The 25,196-nt window shown below is 41.1% G+C and overlaps 1 protein-coding gene across 5 annotated transcripts in view; it reads right to left on the minus strand.

The window, feature by feature from the left end:
- Positions 1-25,196, minus strand: part of VPS8 (VPS8 subunit of CORVET complex) — a 227,130-nt gene that overhangs the window by 65,373 nt on the left and 136,561 nt on the right. For all 5 annotated transcript variants that reach the window (XM_023736800.1, XM_023736796.1, XM_023736798.1 and 2 more), the window contains exons 36-41: positions 22,915-23,062; positions 18,193-18,282; positions 17,185-17,227; positions 14,469-14,572; positions 9,700-9,781; positions 9,283-9,365 (exon numbers count right to left, since the gene is read on the minus strand). In XM_023736800.1, the coding sequence (XP_023592568.1) occupies positions 9,283-9,365; positions 9,700-9,781; positions 14,469-14,572; positions 17,185-17,227; positions 18,193-18,282; positions 22,915-23,062 (550 nt within the window). The remainder of the gene's footprint in view (positions 1-9,282; positions 9,366-9,699; positions 9,782-14,468; positions 14,573-17,184; positions 17,228-18,192; positions 18,283-22,914; positions 23,063-25,196) is intronic.

A 25,196-nucleotide genomic window follows, 5' to 3' on the forward strand; every position in this document is an offset into this window, starting at 1 on the left:
AGGTGCAGTTTCTAACTCAGGCTGCTCTTCAGTTCTTTCAGTGGTCTACAGCGTCATGGGACTGTCTGCCATATGTTCCTGGTCCCTGCTGCTGAGGTTATGTGGAAGAGACTGAAGGTAGATGGTAATTATGAATTTGGGGACCAATTAACAACTTCCCAAGTTTGAGCTTGAACAGGTCACTTAAGCTCAATGAAGAGATTTCGTGTTTCACAGCTGGAGACTGTACCGCTCAGCTAAAGTGACCTGGAATGTGTAGACCATTTATCAAAGGCAAGACTACAGGTATCTCAGACTAGTCCTTTAATACTAGAGAAACAACTCAGGCTAAATATCCACTGGAGAATTTTTTCTTTTTCTTTTTTTTTTTTACACAGAACTAGACCCATGTTGGAGTCATGGTGGTGCAGGGGTTAAGAGCTCAGCTGCTAAAAGGTCGGCAGTTCGAATCCACCAGCTGCTCTTTGGAAACCCTATGGGACAGTTCTACTCTGTCCTCTAGGGTCGCTATGAGTCAGAAGCGACTCCACAGCCCACAACAATGACAGACCCATGTTAATGTTCTGAACTTGCACTCAATTATGTTTCTGGTCAAGCTCTTAATAAGTACACTTATTTCTCAGCCAAAGTATTAATGCACACTTTGGTAATATCTTATTATAAAAAAAAACCTATTATGATATTATAACATGTGCATCCAACGTGCTAATATAGCTACAGCATAGGACAGCTCTGGTATTTGTTTATGACGGGGCTGATTTGGAAAATAAAGAGGTCTTAAATCTTTATAGGGCATGTCTATATTTGTATCAGTACATTTCACTTTAATATACATAATTTAAAGGCAAAGTCATAAAATTACCTCATGCTGGGACCACATAAATTATAAAATGCAAAAGGGAGCTGAAGCCTTCCCGCATAGCATATACACAATCTACTAGCTGTTCAAATTAGCTTCCAAAGATGTCAGCTGGATTCTTCAGCACTGAGTAACCGCTGAAGCTTCTCTTTTAACTTGTTTGTAGACTGTCAAAGAAGAGCACACTTGGGTACCCCACATAAATTTCTTTTCCAAAAAGCACACTAGAAAAAGCTGTGATGGCCACCTTTTTCTCCCCCCTATTGATTTCTGGTACCTATTATGTCATGTACGTGTTTGTTTTAAAATTAAAATCTTTGTCAATCAAGCATTACTTTAAAACATGAACGATGCCCCCAGCAGGTTAGCACAGAAATCACTTGTTTGCTTTAATTTCCTCACTAAGAGAGTCAGAAAGTTTCTCACAAGCCAAGAATTACTTTCGTCGTTGAGTGAAGATCACTGAAAGCAAACAGTGAAGGCAGAATGTAGATAACGTAAGTATGGTTCCTTAAAAACGCTCCCCAACCCATCACCTAACGTTCACGAGAGAAACCTGTATAATTCAGGTCCCAGGCATCGGTCTGAATAAACACGAGGGGTCAAGGACGTAGGAAAGCTCGAAACGGTTTCTAATAGCTGAAGGTGTTTCCTCACCCAAGTTTGTCCTCCTCCCTCCTCCAATATCTTCATTCATTCAGTCATTCTGTCTCTCTCTGACTCCTTCTCTGCCTTCAAGTCTCCTGTACTAAGTACCGCTGCCATCAACATCAATAACAGTGTCTTTGCTTAATTCTGCTGTCTATCTAGTTATCAGGAGCCCTGGTGGCACAGTAGTTAAGTGCTCGGCTGCTAACATAAAAGGTTGGTGGTTCGAACCCACAAGCCACTGTGCGGGAGAAAGATGTGGCATCCGCTATGAGCCAAAATCAACTTGAAGGCAACAGGCTTGGGTTGTTTCAAATCTAGCTGTCACCCTATTTTCCTCTTTCTTTTATTGTCGATTTTTTCCTGATTAATCTATTCCTGCTCTTCCCACTTTCTCTCTACTAATGTCCCCTTAACCTTCTGCAATCTGACTTACTGACTATTCAAAATCCAAAGACATTTATTGCCAAATTTAAGGACCTCCTCCAAGCTTGAGCTTTTTAAAAATTAATTTTTATATTTTCAAAGGAACACACACCCACACATCAAAAATCAAAGAAAACAACTTATGATGAAAAAGAAAATTACGTCCTTTTGGTTTGATCAATTCTAATGCTCTCTCCTGCTTTGCGATTTTTACTCTACTGTATATTATTTTGGAGCCCTGGTGGCAAGTGACCATAAGGTCAGCAGTTGGAATCCACCAGTGGCTCCTTAGAAACCTATGGGGCAGTTCTATTCTGTCCTATAGGGTTGCTATGAGTCGGAATCGGCTCGATGGCACAGGATTTGGTTTAGTTTGGTTTATTATTTTTCTTCTACTTACTTTGGGTTTAATTTGCACTTTCTTCTCTATTTTTTCTTCTTTTTTTTATTGTGCTTTAGGTGAAAGTTTACAGAACAAATTAGCTTCTCATTAAACAATGAATACACATTTTGCTCTGTGACACTGGTTGCCAACTCCACGATGTGTCAAGACTCTCCCCCTTCTTGACCTTGGGTTCCTCATTTCCATTCATCCAGCTTTCCCGTCTCCTCCTGCCTTCTCATCCTTGTGCCTGGGCTGGTGTGCCCATTTAGTCTCATGAACGTGGTTGAACTACGTGTGTTACTGTTTGTTTTACAGGCCTTCTAATCTTTGGCTGAAGGGTGACCTCAGGAGTGACTTCAGTACTGAGTTAAAAGGATGTCCAGCAGCCATATTCTTGGTGTTTCTCAGTCTCTATCAGACCAGTAAGTCTGGTCTTGTTTTTGTGAGTTAGAATTTTGTTCTGCATTTTTCTCCAGCTCTGTCTGGGACCCTCTATTGTGATCCCTGTCAGAGCAGTCAGTGCTGGTAACCAGACACCACCTCGCAGTGCTGGACTGTTTGGTGGAGGCTGCGGTACTTGTGATCCATGAGTCCTTTGGACTAATGTTTCCTTGTGTATTTGGTTTTCTTCATTCTCTCTTGCTCCAGATGGGGTGCGACTAGTAAATGTATCCTAGATGGTCGCTCGTAAGCTTTTAAGACTCCAGATGCTACTCACCAAATGTTTTAGTTATCTAGTGCTGCTGTAACAGAAATACCATAAATGTATTGCTTTAACAAAGAGAAATTTATTCTCTCACAGTTTAGGAGGCTGGACGTCTGAATTCAAGGTGCCAGCTCCAGGGGAAGGCTTCCTCTCTCTGTCACTTCTAGGAGAAGGTCCTTGTCATCAATCTTGCCCTGGTCTAGGAGCTTCTAAGCACAGGAACCCCAGATCCAAAGGACAAGCTCTGCTTTCTTGGTGGTATGATGTCCCCCTGTCCCTCTGCTCATTTCTCTCTTTTATATCTTAAAAGAGATTGACTCAAGATACAACCTACTCTTGTAGACTGAGTCCTGCCTCATTAACATAATTACCTCTAATCCTGCCTCATTAACATCACAGAGGTAGGATTTACAACACATCGGAAAATCACGTAAGATGACAAAATGGTGGACAATCACACAGTATTGGGAATCATGGCCTAGTCAAGTTGACATACATTTTTTGGGGACACAGTTCAATCCATGACACCAAAGTAGGTTGTGTAACATTTTCTTTATAAACTATGTTATGCCAATTAAGCTAGATGTCCCCCGAGACCATGGTCCCCAGCCGTCAGCCCAGTAACTTGGTCCCCTAGAGAGTTTGGATGTGTCTATGAAGCTTCTATGACCTTGCCTTAGTCAAGCTGTGCTGACTTTCCCAGTATTGTGTACTGTCTTATCCTTCATCAGAGTTAAAAACCTGTTGCTGTTGAGTCGATTCTGACTCATAGCGACCCTATAGGACAGAGTAGAACCCCCCATAGTTTCCAAGGAACAGCTGGTGGATTAGAACTGCCAACCTTTTGCTTAGCAGCTGTAGCACTTAACCACCTCACCCCCAGGGTTTCCATCAACGTTACCACTTATCTATTGTCTAGTTAGTGTTTTTCCCTCCCCACCCTTCCCTTCCCTCATAACCATCAAAGATTGTTACTTTCTGTGTGTAAACCTTTTCATAAGTTTTTATAATAGTGGTCCCATACACTATTTATCCTTTTCTGATTGACTTATTTCACTCAGCATAACACCCTCCAGATTCATCCGTGTTGTGAGATGTTTCGCAGATTCATCATTGTTCTGTATCGTTGCACAGTACTCCATTGTGTATGTACCATAGTTTGTTTATCCATTCATCTGCTGACAGGCACTTAGGTTCGTTTTTAGTTTCCTAAGGTAGAAGTTGAGGTCACTGATTTGAAGCCTTTCTTCTTTTCTCATATAGGTGTTTAGGGCTATAAATGAACTGCTTTAGTGGCATCTCACAAATTTTGATACATTTTTTTCACTCAGTTTAAAATATTTTCTAAATTTCCTTTTAATTTCTTCTTTGATCCATGGTTTATTTAGAAGTCTATTTACATTTCAAATATTTGGGAATTTTTCCGTTAGCTTTCTGTTATATTGGAAACCCTGGTGGTGTAGTGGTTAAGTGCTATGGCTGCTAACCAAAAGGTTAGCAGTTCAAATCCACCAGGTGCTCCTTGGAAACTCTATGGGGCAGTTCTACTCTGTCCTATAGGGTCGCTATGAGTTGGAATCAACTTGATGGCAACGGGGTTTTTTTTTTTTCTTTCTGTTATTGATTTCTAATTTAATTTATTATGATCAGAGAACATACTTTTTCACTTGGATCCTTTTAAATTTATTGAGACTTGATTTATAGACCTGAATAGTCTATGTTGGTAAATGTTCCATGTGCACTTGAGAAGAATGTGCACTCTGCTGTTGTTGGATGGAGTGTTATATAAATGTTGATTATATCAAAGTGGGTGAAACGTTGCCCAGTCCTGCACCTCTCAATCTTTGGTATCTTTGAGCCCCCTGTTGCAGCCGCTGTGTCAATCCATCTCATGGAGGGCTTCCTTTGTTTTCACTGACCCTCTACTGGATGGTGAGACTTCATCTTGCTTCCTATGGACATGTCATCAGGAAAGATCAATCACTAGACACATACATTGGGCTACTTGAAATTATCTCACAGCTCACTGATATTCTGTTCATATTTTTGTTGATTCACTTTTCTCTGTGTGCTTCATTTTGAAGAGTTTGTATTACTATGTCTTCAAGTCCACTCATCTTTTCTTGTTTTGATGCCCTTGTCTGCTAATTCTAATATGTACGCTATACACCTGGGTTTCATTTTCCAGCTTGCTTGCAACTCTGTTAAGTTTTGACTGAATGTCAGATACTGTAAATTTTACATGGTTGGGTCCTGGATCAATTGGAACTCCTAAAACTATTTTTAAGCTTTATTCTGGATGTAGTTAAGTTGCTTGGAATCAGTTTTATCCTTTCAGGTCTTGCTTTTAAGGTTTGTTAGGCATGACCAGAGCTGTCTGGTCTAGGGCTGTTTTCTATCATTGAGTACTTCTGAGTATTCTACCCAATGCTACATAACTCAGGAGGTTTTTTAGTCTTGCTGGTGAGAAAGGCACTCTTCTTGGCCCTGTGTGAGCCTGAGTACTGCTCTCTCTAATCCTCCAGGTGGTTTATTTCCCTGGTCAGGGCAGTTTCCTCACACGCATGTGCTGAGCACCTGAGGGGGCCCTCTGCACGTCTCTGGAGTTCTCTCTTTGCAGTGCTCTCCTGATACTTGCCCTGCAAACTCTAGCTGCCTTGGCCTCTCTGGACTCCCTCTCCTCAAATCAAGGAGTACGCTGGACACTGCCTGGGATCCCCTTCTGGCCTGGAAACTTTCTCAAGACATTAGCCTGCGACAAACATAGGCTCACTTTGTTTATTTCCTGTCTCTCAGGAATCACTGTCCTTTGCTGCCTGATGTCCAGTGTTTTAGAAACCACTATTTCATATCTTTTGTCCATTCTCTGGTTGTTTCAGACAGAAGGGTAAAATCCGGTTTCTGTTATTTCATCTTGGCCAAAAATAGTGTTCCTCCATCCTTCACTTTTGTTCACTCTAGAAGTACTTATTGAACACCTATTATTATATGCCAGGTGCCTCTGGGCTATATGATGGCAATTCGAGTAATAAGCAAAGTGTATAGTCTAGTGTCTCAAGGTCCTTCTATTCTAATAGGAGATAAAGATAGGTTACTAGTCTTGATTCTTAGATGTTTCCTAGAACTTCATCTTTGGCCCTCTGCTTTTCTTGCTAATTCATTCCTAATAGTGTTTATCTATTCTCAAAAATTTAAGCAGCCCCTCTGTGTTGATGACTTTCAAATCTACATCTCCACTTCTGTCCTCTCCTCCCAAACCCTAGTGTTATATTCTCCCCCTGCTCCCTGTGAGCTGCATGAACCTGAAATGGGATTAACTAGGTTCTTCCCATCTCCCCCTACATCTAAACAGTCAAACAGTCCAGTGGACTCTATCATACAAGTAATTTCCAAATCCATTTTCTCTTCTTTATTCTGTGTAACTCAAACAAACTTTGAGTACCTATTACATTCTAGGGACCTCTATGCCTTCAGTCTTGATCCCTTTCAGTTTATCCTGTATAATGCAGCCTGAGTAATCTTTCCAAAAATCCTCTTAAAATCCTTTGATGACAGGTTATTGATTTTAGAATAAAACTGAAAGTCCTCACCATGGATTATGAAGCATTTGAGGACGCAGTCCCTGCCGATTGCAAATTTCAGCACTGTGACTCCCATTTATTCTCACCTTATGTTCCAAGCACACTTATACTTTCGCTCCCCAAATACACCACGTTTCCACCTCCAAGTCTCTGCATACACATAGCTCAGTTTGGTAGAATGTTGCTACCTTCCCACTCCCTGACCCCTTTAGCTCTTTGCAATTCGGTTCAGATACCTCCTCCTCCATATCCTTTCTGACTCTGCAGCCTGTTTCAGGAGTGTGTTTACTGGCACTTCTTTGCTTACATATGTTCAGAAACCCAACTCAATCTAACATACAGAAATGATAATTACTGTAAAGACACTGGGGTGTCTCGAGAATCCAAGCACAGGGATGGAGGTGAGCCTTAAGAACGAGAAGTGGAGCTGAAATGGTACCAGATCTGCTCTCCACATGGTCTCCTCTCCGCGTGTCCTGTTTCCTCTTTGCTCTGCCTCTTCTCCTCGCATCTCATCTCCTCTCCACACATACTGTCTACTCTCTTCTCTGTGTCTGCTTCATTCCTCTCCTTCTCTCTGAAGATTATCTTCTTTCACTATTCCAGTCCACATGATGGAAAAGTTGTCACTGTCAGCTCCTCAGCTTTGTATCTTATAGAGTCCAGAAACCTGAAGAGAGACTCACGTGTCTTTCTCAAGTTCAGGACCCTGACTGGCCCAGTTGCCCACCGAGTCACTCAGTCAGAGCCAGGAGGTAAGGCTGTGCTTGCCATGGTCGCTCCTGCCGCAACCATGTGGTCGGAAAGGGGTGGGGTGCAGAAGTGGCAATCACTCTTCCTGAGGTTTGGAGAAGATAATCCCACAGGTGGCCACCTGCACAAAGCCCCGGGATGACTTAGATCAGAACATTGCCTGTCTATCTTCTAAAAGTTCTTTCAGGGTGAGAACTGTGCCTTTCATCTGTTGTATTCTTTAGTTCCTGGTAGGAGGGACTGATCAATAAATGATGGTTGGATGACTAGATAAAATAAAAGTACATAATGACCAAATGGAGCCCTGGTGGCACAGTGGTTAAGAGCTTGGCTGCTAACCAAAAGGTCGGCAGTTCGAATCCACCAGCTGCTCCTTAGAAACACCATGGAGCAGTTCTACTCTGTTCAACAGGGTCGCTAGGAGTCGTAATCGACTCAACAGCAATGGGTACCTACCTCTAGAAGTTGTTGTGAACTTCAAATGGGATATCAGTAAAAGCACTTTGAGAAAATAAATATTTCTACACAAATATAAGGCAGAATTATTATTACAGTAATCACGCATGTGCAAATAAGGAATTTAAAAAATAGCATACAATACTGATTACTGGGAGTTAAAAACGACAGTAGAAAATGATAGGAAAAAATGACAGCAAATGCCAGTATAACTCAAAATAAGGTGAAGATGTTCAAATACCAAAAGCCTTCAAAGATATGAATCATGAAATACAAAATAAAAAAAAAAAAAAACACTCCTATGCTTTTGCCAAGGGAAAAAGAGATTTTTATTTGTTATAATTTATGGTTAAAGTGTAACATGAAGTAAAATGTATATACTGAGAGAATCCACCTTTATTTTTAGGATTTCATTTTTTTCTAATTTACTGGGTAAGTTAGAGTATTCCTGCCTTATGGAGATATTACTTTAGATATGATTAAAAACCTTATGATTAATGTATTTTAAAATGGATATGAGAAGTAGTCTATATCAAAGAATTATTCAACACATGAAAGTTGCTAAGGATCAAATGAGAGAATATCTGTAAAAATACATTCTAAATGGTAATGTGGTGATGGAACTACTGGACAGAGATCAGTAAAGGCCCAGAGGCTTCACAACAGATGGGAAGTAGAGCTTGGAGAGTCTTAAAAGATGGGCTGATAGGGAATTTCTTGATTGGATAAAAATCATTAGAAAATTAAAAAGACCAACGGAATCGTACTAGTTAGATTTAAAAAAATTTTTATTTTATTGGTGCAACTCTACATTGCAAGGTGAGGGAAGACAAGAAGGATTCTAAATATAATTCCTGCTATGTTCCCCAAGAATGTTCACAAGTTTTTGTGAAAATACACCTTACTGTATTTTTAGTGTTCTCTCTCATAAAGTTGAAAAGGTTTAGGCTTTTTTGCTAAAGAAAATAGGCTAGAATGGTGTTTCCTGTAAAGGCTTTGGATGCAGAGCTGGCTAGAATTTAGGGGTTGAGTCTTAAACATAAAAAAAGTTTTAGGATGAGTCACAAAACCTAAGCAACAGCCCATGCTTATGAAATGCCTATGTTAACTTATTTTTTAGGTTATCTTTTTTATTATTATTTAAAACGCATAATCAGCTGGAAATAAGTGATAGTGCTCTCTCAGTAAGCACACCAATAGGAAGCTTGTGTATCTGAATCCCAAGCTCACATCTGAAGGCTGCCCACCCTAACTGAAGGTCACAGACGTGTACCTGGCAAACCCATTCCAATGGAGCGACAGAAAGATTCTAGGACAAGGGTCAAGAGATCTCCAGCTCATGCTAAAAATTAGCTGCATAATGCTTGAGACCCACTTAAAACATTAGCCTAAATTTGCTGTTATTTACATATAACTAAAATATTACTTAAAATTGATCAATGTTCACTTTTCCCCCCTTTTGACTCACCTGTAAGATTCTTTGCAAGATTGACGGAAGACCAATAAAAGCAGCCATGCTGTTTAGAACCTGCATGGTCATAGACTTCAGAGCTGTGATAATAAAAGGGCAATACTAAGGTCAGTTTAAAATGAGACTTTTCAGCTCTTCCTATAAGTCAGTGGAAAAGAGCAGATTTACATAGCCTCTTAGAAACTATGTTAAACAAGGCCAGTTTGATATTTTTAAAACTAAGTGTTGATAAAGTCGTAAAGACCACTGTTCTTCACAGAAGGAATTAAACCTGAAAAGATAAGACTAACGAATACGGGCTCATTAAGAGAAATAATAAGAATACGCTACTGGGGAAAGGTAGCATAATGATCATTTTTAGCAGATAAAAATCGGGTGTATGGTATAGATGGGCTTCAGTTCTGATGAACTTACCTTCGGAGTATGGATGAGGTGCAGCTGAGCTGGACAGCTTCTGAGGGGCCATCATTGCCTCCAACAGGGGAAACCAGAGTGCCTACGGTCAGAGGAAGCCAAAGAAAAACCAAAGCGCTACATTATTTTTAACAACAACTAACATCAGCATGGAGGAGTCTCTGGGTGGTACAAACGGTGAACGCACTCGGCTGCTAACTGGAAGGCTGGCAGTTTGAGTCTGCCCAGAGGCACCTTGGAAGAAAGGCCTGGTGATCGACTTTCAAAAAACGGTCACTGAAAACCCTACAGAACACAGTTCTACTCTGACACACACAGGGTCACCGTGAGTCGGAACTGACTCGACTGCAACTGTTTTCATATCAGCATAGTGTTTTTCAGGTTGAAATGTACTTCTCATATACATTTGTTGGAAAAATTAGACAAAGAGGGAACATTTGATTGGAGAGAGAAAAGACACACACACACATGCAGAGACCATGTCAAAAATAGATAATTTTTAGAATGCAGCCGTGGGAAACATAAGGAAGGTGAAGTTAAGTAAGTCTAGGCTTCGGAACTGCAATCTTACACGTCTTAGACAAGGGTAGGTTCCAAGGAGGCAAGACAGAGCTTCCTGTTAGGTCCTTATATACTCTGGTATAAATGCGTCATTGATAAAGTCTATATAACCTTATGTACCGTAGGAAGGAATGGAGAACCCTCCTCCAGAGCACCCTTCCCCCAAATTTGTCTTCAGCTATATCAAGCATGGTGAGTGAATAAAGGTTATCCAAAGTTTTTTTTTTCCTATATCAAACATTATTTTATACTTCCTAAGTCATCACAGACCAGAAGAGGAAGTTAACATTATGTCAGTTAACACCTCCAACCATGCCATAAGATAAAGGAATAGATCTATTATTTATTTCTATTACGTGTCAGGAACCCTGGTGGCTCAGTGGTTAAAGTGATTGACTGATAACCGAAAAGTTGGCAGTTCAAAACCATCAGCGGCTCTGTGGGAGAAAGATGTGGCAGTCTGCTTCCATAGAGATTTACAGCCTTAGAAATCCTATGGGGTCACTAAGAGTTGGAACTGACTCGAAGGTAGTGGAGTTTTTTTTTTTCTTTTTGGTTTCTGATGTGTCAGGAATTACATTAAACGCTTTCCATATATTTTCTCATCTGATCTCATAATAAGTGTTTACAGTAGGTGTTATCTTCACTTGAGATAAGGAAGTGAGGTTGAGAGAAGTGAAGTAATTGACCAAAGGGCACGCTGTCAGTAAACAGGCTGCCTGACTCCGAATGCTGTGCTCTCCTAAGCCTAAGGAAAAATCCTTATTATCAAAAACAAAAGGAACACATCAGAACATTTCAAACATGTTTTCTCGTTGGGTAATGGTTTACATTTGCATTGGGCAAATCTGCTGCAAAAGACCTCTTATAAGGTGTTGAAAAGCAAAGATGTCACTTTAAGGACTCAGGTGCACCTGACCCAAGCCATGGTGTTTTCAATTGCCTCACATGCATGTGAAAGCTGGACAGTGAATAAGGAAGATCAAAAAAGTGATGTCGTTGAATTAAACGGTGTTGGTGAAAAATACTGAAGACACCATGGATGGCTAGAAGAACGAACAAATCTGTCTTGGAAGAAGTACAGCCAGAATGTTCAACAGAATCAAGGATGGTGAGACTTTGTCTCACATACTTTGGACATGTTATCAAGAGGGACCCCAGTCCCCGGAGAAGGACATCATGCTTGGTAAAGTAGAGGGTCATCAAAAAAGAGGAAGACCCTCAACGAGACAGACTGACACAGAGGCTGCAACAATGGGCTCAAGCATAACAATGATTATGAGGATGGTGCAGGACTGGGCAGTGTTTCGTTCTGTTGTACACGGGGTCGCTATGAGTCGGAACCTACTCAATGGCACCTAACAACAAGGGCTTTACAAAGGCTCTAACCTAGTATCTTAAAAAAACACAAAAACAAACCAAACCTGTTGCTGTCCAGTCGATTCCAACTCATAGCAACACTACAGGACAGAGTAGAACTGCCCCATAGGGTTTCCAAGGAGCAGCTGGTGGATTCCAACGGCCGACCCCCTGGTTAGCAGTTGAATGCTTAACCACTGCACCACCATGGCTCCGACCTAGTATCTTAGGAGGAACCTATTGCTGTGAACACCCAGGAAGTATGACGAACGGATGTCCTTGACGGAGCAGGACAAGCATGCTATTTACAGAAGCGGACATGTTCCTAACTTTACCACCAGGGACTGTACAACTCCCCTGGCAAGGGAGATCTGGGAGCGGTTTAAGGCGAAGTGGGCAGGCTACGGACCTAGCAGACTTCCCCACTGGGAGACCTGCCACTGAAGAGCCCTACTTCTTGTTGTTAGCTGCACTGAGTTGATTCTGACTCATGGTGACTCCATGTGTGCAAAGCATAACTTCTCCATAGGGTTTTCAAGGCTGTGATCTTTCAGAAGCAGATCACCAGGCTTGTCTTCCAAGGTGCCTCTGGGTGGGTTCGAACTACCGATCTTTTGAGCACTTAATCGTTTGTGCCACCCAGGGAGAGCTACTAGGGGGCCCTTATCTGCTCTCATTTGAGGTTTCTCGAGGCCAGGATTTTAACCTGCCGTCTTTTTATGCATCTGTTCAAGTTCTTAAGATACTAGTTTTAACTACGTTATCTACTGGCTATTCTTTGTTGATTTGTTTTATCCAAGACTCAGGAACTTTTAATCTTCTTTTTTATTCTTAGTGTCTCTTAATTTACCTTTTAGTCACCTATTTTAACTTGTTTTTATAATCTTATCATTTATTTCTGGGTATTTTATGGTTCTTTAATTGTATATGCCATACCTAATTTTTACCTTTTAGTTTTTATAATGAACTTGATAATGAACTGTTTGTATTATACTTACAAATGTTTCATCAGAAGATTTAATATCTTCGAGTATTTTCTTAAAGGAACTGTGGAAATCATGGATACAGAACTCAAGTGTTATAAACCTTACTGATGTAAAACAATAATATAACTGATTAAAATTAGGAGGGATGGAAAGGGGAGTTTGTTGCAGGTCTGAGTTCATGTAAACTTCCTTACTGGCATGGTGTCATGGACATAAAAACTGACATGTAATTGTGAACATATTAAACATAGTAATTCCAAGCTATTACACTTATTCAGATTTTTTTTTTAACTTTAGAAAGACTTACTAAGAGATGCTAAGGTGAAGAAACATTTATCTTGAAATTTAGAAACTCCTCAATTTTATGTAAGATTCCTGAATGATATTTTATACTATATTTATTTTTAGAAGCAAATACTATTTGATCCAATTTTTCTAAAATTATATCAACCTAGACAGATAAAAAATAGCTAGAGTGATGGTCACTAAATGATGCTGGTTATTTCCGGGTGGTAGTGTGGATGGATATACCCAAAACCCAGAACGCACTGCCGTCGAGTTGATTCCGACTCTCAGTGACCCTATAGGACAGAAGAGAACTCTCCCATGGGGTTCCAAGGAACAGTTGGTGAATTCAAACTGCCGACCTTTTGGTTAGCAGCCAAGCTCTTAACCACTGTACCACCGCTCTGGAGTGGATACAGGGTAATTAAAAAACAAAAACAAAACTTTGTGTAAATTTCTGTATTGCATAATTTTTTAAAAACATTGAGTACGGATCATTTCACCAAAAAATAGGTTTTTTAAATAAAGAAAAGTAATCACATCCATATTTACATGTGCTTGTTATACACAAGTTATATTCTAAAGGATTTTACTAATTTACGACCTTGGAAACACCTTGACAAACACTTAAATCTGAAAAGTATACAAAGGTGGAAATTCACCCATCTCCTAAGAACGGGAAAGTCAGCGGGATTTAATATTTTGATTATAACATGCATGGCTGTATGTGTGAAAAGTTAACACTGCTCTGCGCTTCAGAAACCAGGCAGGAGGAAGAGGCCAGGTGTGGAGTTAGAGGCCTGAGCCCTGGAAGCGCAGGCACAGGGCAGTTAGGCTGTACCATGCCACCACTTCACTTCTTAAAACGGCTGTAGAATAGAGTTCAGGTCCTATATCGCCCCCTCAGCTTCTGTGTCAGTGCTATAACGCCCACCTGTACCAGGTGTGAACCTATACCACCTTTCTGCAGTCTGGGGTCGGCTACAGCAGTGGTTCCCAACCTGGGCTGCACACTGGAATCGAGGCAGGCTTTAAAAGATACCGATGACTGGGTCCCAACTCCAGAGATTTTAGTTTAATTGGTCTGGGGTGCAGCCTGCGCACTGGGGGTTTTCAATGCTCCCAGGTGACTGTCATGAGCAGCCAAGGTTGGGCGCTCCCCACGACAGCCTCCGCTGACCTTTTCCAGCTTCCTCTGCATCCCTCGAGGGCTTCCCCCAGTTCCTCCTGCTCACTTTCCTCCACAGGGAAAGAAGAGATAATAAACGACTACATATCCATAGTACCACTACACGGAACACACAAACCTCTGTCCAAAGAGAACAAGGACATCTACTGTGCACATACTTTAAGGTTTGCAGCCCAGCCAAACCTAAGAATATAAAGCCTTCTGTGAGAACAAAGAGGCCAGGCACTGCGCAGAATACCTTTCAGCAGCCTTGTACTCCTGGGAGCACTTAACAGTGATTAAAATCCAGTTGAATTAACTCAGGTGGCTGAGAGGGCAGTGGAAATAGAATTAATTCCTAGTTTCAGACCAGAAGAGGCTTTCACATGCCTCAGTGGTCACGCTCCTACCTCTCGTTGCTGCTGGTTCAAATTCTGTGAATTTCTCTGGCAAAGGGCTATTGTCTCCACCAGGGTGTCTTCAACATCCTTCAGTGAGGGATCCTTTTTTGTATCTAGATTCGGAAAAAGTGTAAACGTCTCTTAAGAATGAATTACTGATTAATCTCAGAGCTTCTGTGAAAAATTAAACAGTTTTTCTTCTTTGGAAAGCTTTAATTCTTTATTATAAAATCATCTGTACAACCTGATACTGCCAAAATTGTACTGATTAAAAAACATGATTCTACGCAATAGGAGTTTTCCATATAAACCTTTGATATTCACAGTACACATAAAGCATACCATACTCAACATTTTAATATGCTTTTAACCAAAAAAAAAAAAAAAAAAACCTGTTGCCGTCGAGTCCATTCTGACTCAGCGACCCTATAGGACAGAGTAGAACTGTCCCATAGGGTTTCCAAGGAGCGGCTGGTGGATTGGAACTGCAGATCTTTTGGTTAGCAGCCAAGCTCTTAACCACTGTGTCACCAGGGCTCCTTATGGGAAATCACCAGTTCTCTGCCTGTGTGGATTAGCTGGAAGAGAGACTATCCTTCACCTTTCTTGCCCTAGCAGCTCTTCTACCAATTTCTGGAATACAGGTATTTCCCCAAGGTACTATCTTAGGTGCTTTTTTCATTTTTCAATGATCTCAGCCACTTTCGTGGTTTCAATTCTCATGTCCTTGCTAACAGCTTTAGCATATACACCTTCGGCCCTTATTCCTTTCATAATCTGCAGGCTGAATTTCCTACTGCCTCTAGGACATCTATCTACACATGGGTGTTCTGCAAACACCTTGAACTCTATATGTGCAAAACTCAAGTGATGTTTCTCCTCATTTCAAGCCTGCTCCACCCCTCCACATGTTCAACTAAGTTAATGGAGCCATCATCTCAAAGTCAACCAGTTTATAAAGCTTCATCTCTGACGCTTCCCTCTCCTTCACCCTACACGGTCAAATAAATGGCCAAATGTTGTTAATTCCACTTTCAGTCTCTTGTATGCCCACAACTTCACCAGGGTGGAGCACTTCTCTGTACTACTCCAACAGCCTCTTAATTAAACTGGGCCTCTGAATTTTGCCTCTCTCACTAGAATTTTTTGCCACTATTGTTTTCTTAAACACAAGTCCCAAGAGATCATTTCTCTCCACAAAAACCACCAAAGACTTCCAATTTTTAAAAACAGAAAGTAAGCAAACCTCTGATCCTAAGTAAACGTTCTGGCTCATCTGCTCACCCTCTGGTCCATGTCTCCATACGATTCTTCCTTCCTGAGGTCACTGGCCAGTCACTTTCCTGTCTGCCTCTTCCCTCAGCTTAGAAGCCCTTTTCTCCACTTCTGCCCCTCAGACTCCTACTCATCTTTCCAGTTTACTTCAAAGGCATGTCTTCCGCAAAGCCAGCTCTGATTTGTTGGTGACAAATCATTTCCGATTTCCCACCCTCCTTTGGCACACTCACCGCAGCTCTTGTATAACACTGCATTGTTTCTATCTCCCTCTCCTTCACTAGAGTGGACTTCTTTGGTGGGGGCTATGTCTTTGTTATTCCTCTGTATAACCCACAGGAATTAACACAGTGCCCTGTAATCAACAGATCTTCGAAAAACTAAGCATACTGTCAAAATTGAATCTGAAAGTAGAGGGCAGACATGAGGCTCTTAGTGGGAAATTGATCTTCATTGGAATTCAAAGGACTGGCTTCGCTAGATGGATCACCTGTAAATCACTGTACTGATTTTGGAGAAATGGTCTTCTTACTTTCCCTCAATCCATGCATTGTTTGCAAAAATTATTCCCATAACACTAAGTTTAAAAATAAAAATATAGTAAATGCAACAAGTCTAACATAATTAAATTGATTCAACATATACTGACAGGACAAAAATAACAATTAACTGTCTAGTTGGACTACCAATACGGAAAAGTCAATCAAGTGTTTAGGGATTCCAAAACTATTTCGTGTAAACCAGATGCTCAAGATACAACAGAGACCCCATTGTCTAGGAACCAATTATCAAAAACTACAGACAAACAAGTACTCTGCAGAGAATTACGGGACAGGTGTATCAGGAGAACAGGTGGACCGAGAGGCCCAACAACTGTGTCCATATCTTAAAGAGCTAAGATAATCTAAAAATCACCTACGGAGTTATTCCTTGACCTCCAGCCTATTTTGAAAATGTCAAGGAATATGATTAAAACTATATATCTATGTGTAACAAAGCCATTGAAGATTATAAAATGTTGAATTTTACTGCTCTGGGCTAGAGGTGTATATATTCAGTCCAGAAACACTGGCTTACTTACTAATTAGAGGTTCTGTTTTGCTGCTGCTCAGAATCTTACAGTAATTTCTTAGAATGTTAGTTACGTACCTTACTTATACATAACCAAAACATAAGTTCAAAATTATAACCAAAAAAAAAAAATTGATAGCAGTAAACACTAATTTTCTGTACATTTAACATCACTGACAATTACCATTGCAACGCCACCATGGTTCATGGGATTTCCTATTATGAACCCTTGAAAACTACCTAAAATTGGATCAATGGTGAAGTGGATAAAGCGTAATGATGCAGACAGATTAATGTAATCATCACGTAAATAATGCAGGTTCGGAACACAGGGTCCATGGGAGAAAAAATAATTTTAATTTTACACTCAAACACTTACTTTCATCTTCATGTGTTATCCCCTGAAGCTTGCTCTGTAGTCTCTGGAAGTAAACAGAACACAGGAGGTGAAAGGAACGTTTTATATTTCTAATCCACCAAATATGCAAACTGATATATTTTAAAGGAAAGCCTCCAAGAAACAACAAAGTTATTAAAGTCGGTCCCTTGCTGTCATTCAGAAGAGAACCCTTGTGTGTACAGAAAGCATGGCTAGCTCACAGTATTGGAAGGGACCTCAAGTATCAAGTATCCTTTATTCTGCCCCACCTCTGCTTTTGTTATACCACCACAGAGTCATCACTGATATTCTTTCGGCCCAGTAATGAGAATTTACCCGTGTTTCGTCTAAGAGAGTAAAATTCATGCTGAGCTATAACAGGGAAGAAAAAGGACATGGTAAGCCCATTCCCCTAATGTAATCACCACCTTTACACTGATGATTCCCAAGTACGCACGTGTGGTGTCCATGATCTACTGAATCCTAGAACCTCAGATACCCTTAACCGATGTTCCAAAGGCTTCTTAATATACATTGAAGCTGCCCTTAACATATCCACTCTACCCTAAATTGTTCCTTTTCTTGGGGTCCCTATCTAGGCTAATGTTAAGTTAAACATCATGGAATCATCACTAACTGCTCCCTCTCACTCACCCCATACTACATTCAAACAATCAGTAAGTTCTCAAATCCATCCGCTCTCCTCTCCTCATTACCCCCGCCACACCCAGTCCAGCCCTCCCAGCTCACACAGCACTACTGAAGCTGCCTCCCAGGAGTCCTCTGCTTCCTTCCAGTCTGACCTCTCTCTTCCTCCTGTGCCAGCAGATCCTACCACAGTCATCACAGCAACTTCTCCTAGACAATGATACGCCTGATAAAAAGTATCCAGGAGTAAAATGTACTAATGTCTGCAACTTATTGTGAAACATAAACAATTAAGAGAGATTGATGAATGGATAGAGGCATACACAAAAACACCAGGAAGCAAATACAGCGAAATGTCACCTCTAGCGTTATTAAGAAGGCACCATGAATGTCTCCTTTTTTCTCCAACAGGTAAGCAGTGACTTCATGAAGTTGATACTTTTGGGTAATCTAGGAAAGAAGAGAAATATTTTTGTTCACAAATCTTGTTTCCAGCGTGAGAAGACTCTATTAAGAATGAGAAAAAAAAAAAGCACAGGGTACATAATGAATTCATACCTTAGTAGTACAATACTTTACATTTGCATATTACATATGCAAATATTTGACTTTCCAGTCTTATAGGGCCCCCTTGACAATTCTAATTGGACTAAGTTCATTCATTTTTTTCACTTACTTATTCAAAAATTGTTATGCACCTGAATGAGATGGAGTCACTGGAGAAAACGTAACACATGTACGTAAATAGTAATAATATAAACTAGCAATTGATAAGTGTTACACGAGACACATAGCCAGAACAATGGGAATTTAAGGCGACAGTGGAGAGACACACCAGCAGCAGCATTTGACCTAGTCCTTGGGTAATGGCCAACACTGGGAAATGTTTTTAAGCAGCAGCATTCAAAGTCTGGGCAGGGCATGGACAAAGACAGAGGAGGGCAAACACGGGTAGCGTGTAAGGAATGAGGAGTGTTTAGCTGGCTGCTATGGACAGTGTGAAAGAGAATGACTGCGAAATACAGTTGAAAATTATAGAGCAAGATTCATAGAAGCCTTAAATTGTCAGCTCACGAAGCTTGGGCTTCATGCTCTAGGAAAAGAGAGAAGTGATGTGACCAGAGATCTCTCCCAGTAAGAGAAGTCTAAGAAAGGTGGAGTAGAGAGGGGAGAGACTGGAATTAGGGAAATCTCTGAGAATAATTTCCTTTAGTAACAGTAAAAGGGTAATAGGAGCCAAAATAAGGAGCGTAGAACGCACGTGTTATTTGTGTAAAAATATGGTATGTCCTGGAAATATGGGCCTAGAGCTAAGGAGAGAGGTCAGGTCTAGAACAGAGCTATCCAGAAGAAATATAATGTGAGCCACATATCTAATTAAAAATTCTGTAGTGGCCACATTTGAAAAAAGTAAAAAGAAACAGGTAAAATAAATTTTAGTGTATTTTATTTAATCCAATATATCTAAAATATCATCTGAACATATAATCAATATTAAAAAGTTACAGGGATAATTTATATTCCTTTCACACTAAGCCTTTGAAATCCAGTGTGTATTTTACACTTACAGCACATCTCAATTTGCATGAACCACATTTTAAGTGCTGAATGGCCACATGTGGCAGTGGACCCTGGACTGGACAGTACAAACACCCGCTGTCATTGAATTGATTCCAACTCATTGCAACCCTAGAGGACAAAGCAGAACTGCCCCACAGGGTTTCTAAGGAGTGGCAGGTGGATTCGAACTGCTGACCTTTTGGTTAGCAGCCGAGTTCTTAGCCACTGCGCCACCAGGGCTCCTTGGCCAGCACAGGTCTAGAATATAAAGTTGGAAGCCACTGATGGAGAGCATCTGCGGCCATGAGACTATGTGAGCTTTCAAAGCATAGAGAGAACAGACCAAGAACAGACCGTCAGTAAACACCCACATTTATGAAGTGAAAGAATAAAAAAACCTGGGGAATTTACTATGGGCACAGAATTAAGGGAACTGGGGACACTGGAGCTTTGGGGAAACTATGGGGTGGAGAGGCAGTGAGTGGAGTTTAAAAGAAGAGATAGTGAACAGCATTAAATGCTGTGCAGAGGTCAAGGAAGCTGAAGGCTTTCACGTGGGCGACCCGGGTTGGACCCTTGACCAGTGCACCTCATGCGCAGCCACCACCTGTCTGTCAGAGGAGGCTGCATGATGCTATAATGCTGAACGGGCTTCAGCTGAGCTTCCAGACTAAGATGAACTAGGAAGAAAGGCCTGGTGATCTACTTCTGAAAAATCAGCCATTGAAAACCCTAAGAAGGACAGTTCTACTCTGACCCACATGGGTCACCATGAGCCAAAGTTGACTCAACAATAATGGTCTTCTTGTTTGTTTTGTTTTACTGTAAAGCTATATTAATTACAGCATATGATACTGGTATAGGTATAAACAGATAATGAAAGAACAGAGAACCTACAAACAGACTCATGTATGTTTGTGAGTTTGGCATATAACAGGATGGCATTAAAAATTAGTGAAAAAAGGATAATAAATGCCACAGGGACACTAAGTCATCCACATGGGAAAAATATATAAATCCCTCTATTAATCCATCTGCAAAAATAAATTCCAGACAAATAAAATGCCTAAATGTAAGAAGCTAAACTATAAAACTTGTATAAGAGAGTACCCTTTATGCCCTCAAAATAGGAATGGAAAGAAGACACAGACAAAATTAAACCTTAAAGGAAAAGACTGATAAAGTGAAAACTTCTCTATAATAGAAGTCACTGAAAACCAAGATGAAAAACTTGCCACAACAGATTGGAAGAAGGTACCTCAGCAATACATACAATCAGCAAAGGATTAGGGATTCAGAAACCATAAAAAAACCAGTAAGAGAAAGACAAAAACTCCACAGAAAAATGAGCTAAGGCCATGGATAGATAATTCAGAGAAAAAGAAAACCCAAATGGCCATTAAACATACGGAAAGATGTTCAATGTCATTAGTAATCAGTGATATCCACCACCCTGGCAAAAATTAAGTCTAAAAATACCAGGAATTAGCAAGGACGTGGAAAGGCAGCAAATCGCAAACACTGCTGAAGAGAACAGACGCACGCTGGAAACCAACTTGGCAATACCAAGTAGGATTAAGCTACTCTATTGTCTAAATGGAACCCTGGTGGCACAGTGGTTAAGAGCTACGGCTGCTAACCAAAAAGCTGGCAGTTCAAATCCACCAACCAAACTGCACCCTATGGGGGCAGTCCCACTCTGTACTGTAGGGTCGCTGTGAGTCAGAACTGACTCGACAGCAACGGGTTTACTGTCTAAACAGAGTCTCTGGACCGTGCAGATAGTTAATGCGCTTGGCTGCTAATTGAAAGGCTGGACACTCAAGTCCACCCAGAGGTAACTTAGAAGAAAAGCCTGGTAACCTACTTACAAAAAATCAGCCACTGAAAACCCTACGGATCACAGTTCTACTCTGACACACGGGGGTCGCCATGAGTCGGAGTCCACTCAATGGCAACTGGTTTTTATTGTCTAAACAATTGCACTTCCAGGTATGTTACTTAGAGAAACCTCACACGGGGTACACAAGAAGACACGTACAAGGATGTGCACTGTTCGTAACAGCCAAAGACTGCAAACAATCTAAATGTCTATCAACAACGGAACAAGCAACTTGTGTTATATTCATTCATTAGACTATTACTATGATCATTAAAATGAACGAACTAGGTCTACACGTAAAAATACACATAAACTTCAAAAACAATATTTTGTGAAAAAAGCAATGTGCAACAGGATATGTACTGTATGATAATATTTATACACAATTTGAAAACATAAGATCATTTTATATTTTTACAGGAATAGCCCGTATGTAGGAAAAACAATAAACAACATGGATGGGAAGGATAAACACCAGCTTCACACGGTTACGCCAAGGGAGAGAGGGAAACGTGACAGGGAAACGGGGATTTATTTCAAAAACGAAAACAAGGAGAAGAAAACGAAGCTAGGAAGCCTAAAAAATTGGGTTTGTAGGTACATATGCACGTGATATTCTGTACATTTCTATACATTTGAAATACTTCATAACTAAAAATTTTAAAAGTGTATGAGCAGCTCAGGAGGTAGAAACAGAAAATACAGGTTACCATTGCAAGAATGTTGACAGTAAAGGAAAAGTGACTCAGAGAAACCGTGAGAGCCGGAATTCGACAGGACGGCCTCGTTTTTCCAGGTCTTGCAAGTTTTCCGCCTCTGATGGGGTGCAGTCTCCCCACTTTTCTATCGCTCTCTATTAGTGGAAAATATTTGAGTTTTCCTTCTCTGGCAGGTTTCTGCCTTACACAGGTTTCACTGTAATAATGGTAGCTTAAAAACGAATTTTCAGTGGGGAGCATGCTAGACTCTTACAGTAGAGTCTACCATTTTTATTTGGAAGGAGGGAACAAGTGAAGAGAATCAAGGCAAGGGCTGTTCTGGCTACTGTATCGCTACTATCACGTCTCACAGCACAGCAGGACTATCTAACCATCAGTGTCAGCAAGCAAGAGCCTGATCATTTCCTTTTAATATTTTTACCACACTTCTTTTTCTAGGCTTAGTGTGTTGGCTAGAATTTCTATTGATAGCAACAATGGACATGTATTGTTCTGACTGTAACAGAATAAATGTGGACGCAGTTCACCACAGCAGTTAAGAGAATGTCAAGGAGCCCTGGGGTGCAGTGGTTGAAGTGCTCAGCTGCTAACCAAAAGGTCAGTGGTTCGAATCCACCAGCTGCTCCGCAGGACGAAGAGATGGCAGTTAGCTTCTGTACAGATTTACAGCCTTGGACACCCTATGGGGCTGTTGTGCTCTGTCCTGTAGGGCCGCTGAGAGTTGAAATTGACTCCACGGCAATGGGTTTGGTTTTGGGGTACTATGAAGTCAGACTATCTGGGTTCAAATGCAGGCACTACCAGTTGCTAACTATAAACTTAGGCAAGTCACCGAATATGCGAGTCTCACCCTTCTCATCTGTAAAATGGGGAATGTTTAGGCACGGTTCACTCTCACCTTCTCCAGACTGCTGGTCTTACCTGAATGGTTTCCTGGAGGCGGTAGCTTTCAAGGACTTGCAGAGTCTCGATGACCTGCGTTGGGCGGAACTGACACAACAGCTCAATGAACTGCTCTGTGATACAGGGAGATATCGGCAGTAATTCCTGATTTATATGAATACCTTCCCTGAAAATGTAAAAGGCAGAAGAGTGCCAATTGGTGGTTTTATTTAATCACACGTACAATTAAAAGTGTATTATGTTAAAAGTAACTCTATTTCGAGACTACCTTCTCTTCAGGCAACAATATGAACTAAAAATCTGAAGGTTACTTAAGATGGTTAGGGTGAATTGTCTATCACTTCAAAGCCATTCCAAATCACAGTATTTCCCAGTTTATACTGAATAATTAAGGAGATGATATTCAGCTGAGGCCCCTCTGAATCACACAAAAGTTACAGTGTCACTCTAAAGGGAACAAGGAGACACAATTCAGTCTAAACGATTCGACCCACGGAGTAATCGTATATAACGAACCATCTTGCCCCCTCACATCTGCTCCTCCTATACATCCCCCACAGCACCTATCACACCGTGTAGAGATTACTTCGTTAATTCTCTATCTTCTCTAAAAGACTATAAACTCTGTGAAGGCAGCTCACTTCTCACTCTCTCCTCACAACGGATTCTCAAAGCCCACCACAGTGACCTGTGTGTACTAAGAGGCCATTTTATGGTTATTAAGACAAATACAAAAGTGGACAGACAGTAAGATACACAATGCTTATGGGTTCATTTGCTTTGTACGCTAGCTACTCACTAGGCCCACTGTTCATAATGCTACACAGAAGTTTTGGAAGTGGAGTATTAGTTTCATCTTGCTGGGCATTTAACGACTGGTGGCCAAAGGGCATTGTTTTAGGATACATCTGCTGCTCATTGGAGGCCTAAGAATGAACTTCTCTTTAGCTTAAAAAAGAGGTAGGTTCCTAATGAGAGTATTTTCAGTCACTGCATATGCATGTGAAAGCTGGGCAATGAATAAGGGAGACCGAAGAAGAATTGATGCCTTTGAATTACGGAGTTGGCGAAGAATATTGAATATATCACGGACTGACAGAAGAACAAACAAATCTGTATTGGAAGAAGTACAGCCAGCGTGCCCCTTGGAAGCAAGGATGGTAAGACTTTCTCTCACATACTTTGGACATGTTTTCAGGAGGGACATCATGTTTGGTAAAGTAGAGGGTCAGCAAAAAGAGGAAGACCCTCAATGAGATGGATTGACACAGTGGCTGCAACAATGGGCTCAAGCATAACGATTGCGAGGATGGTGCAGGACCAGGCAGTGTTTTGTTCTGTTGTACATAGGGTCGCTATGAGTTGGGAGCCCACTCAATGGCACCTAACAACAACGAATTCCTCAACTAAAGCTCTTATGATGAAGAATTGGAATGGTTGTGAAGATACAAAACTGATGGCTTGGGAAACTCACAGGGTGAAGGCAGACGGTCTAGAACAGCACTTCCCAGCTTCTCTCACATCACGGCACACAGAAAGTGAGGATACTTGTATGGCCCAACAGAGTAAAGAGAAAAGATTGCTCAGGGGGCACTTCTGGTTGCCCTAAGGGCCACCTCCAAGAGCTGGGGGGGTGTCAGTCCCTAAGCACACCTGTAACCCATCTGCAGTGCACCAGCAGCCACAGGGTGGGAATCTTTAGACTCCAGAGAAAGGAAGCTTTGGGTTAAATTAATATTTTATAAATGACAACAAATGGCGCCCCTACTTTTACTGAGTTACAGAAGGAAGGATGACGTTTACAGACCAGGAAGTTTTCCGACACTCAGCCCTGCCCAGCGTTGAACAATGAACTAAATGCATCCTGCTGCTTGCGACTCCCAACACCTGCTGAGGCTAATCTCCTCAGCATGGCTGTACATTCCACAGATCACGTTCTCCCTTTTTTTCCCCTGTATTTCACAACTGTCTTTAATACACAATTTTGTTAAGTGACTGGCTATTTCCTTGGTATACTACTACCTTAGTTCTTACCACGTAACCTGAAAATTACCCACTGCACTATAAACTCCATGACAGCAAAGGCCATGTTTCATTCATCATTGTCCCCTGGGTATTAGCACCGTCTTGGCACATAGTAAACAGGTGCTCAGTAAGACTAGGCTGAATTGAACTGAACTGGCTGGAGATGTTGTACTGGACTGCCTTCAAACAGAAGGAAACAAATACAGAAAAGACGGGCAAGAGTTACAGGGACTAGGGCTCAGCGAGATGGACTGGGACTCGGGCTCAGCGAGATG

The sequence above is a fragment of the Trichechus manatus genome, unplaced genomic scaffold, assembly GCF_000243295.1.
Source record: "Trichechus manatus latirostris isolate Lorelei unplaced genomic scaffold, TriManLat1.0 scaffold00092, whole genome shotgun sequence".
Classification (NCBI taxonomy): Eukaryota; Metazoa; Chordata; class Mammalia; order Sirenia; family Trichechidae; genus Trichechus; species Trichechus manatus.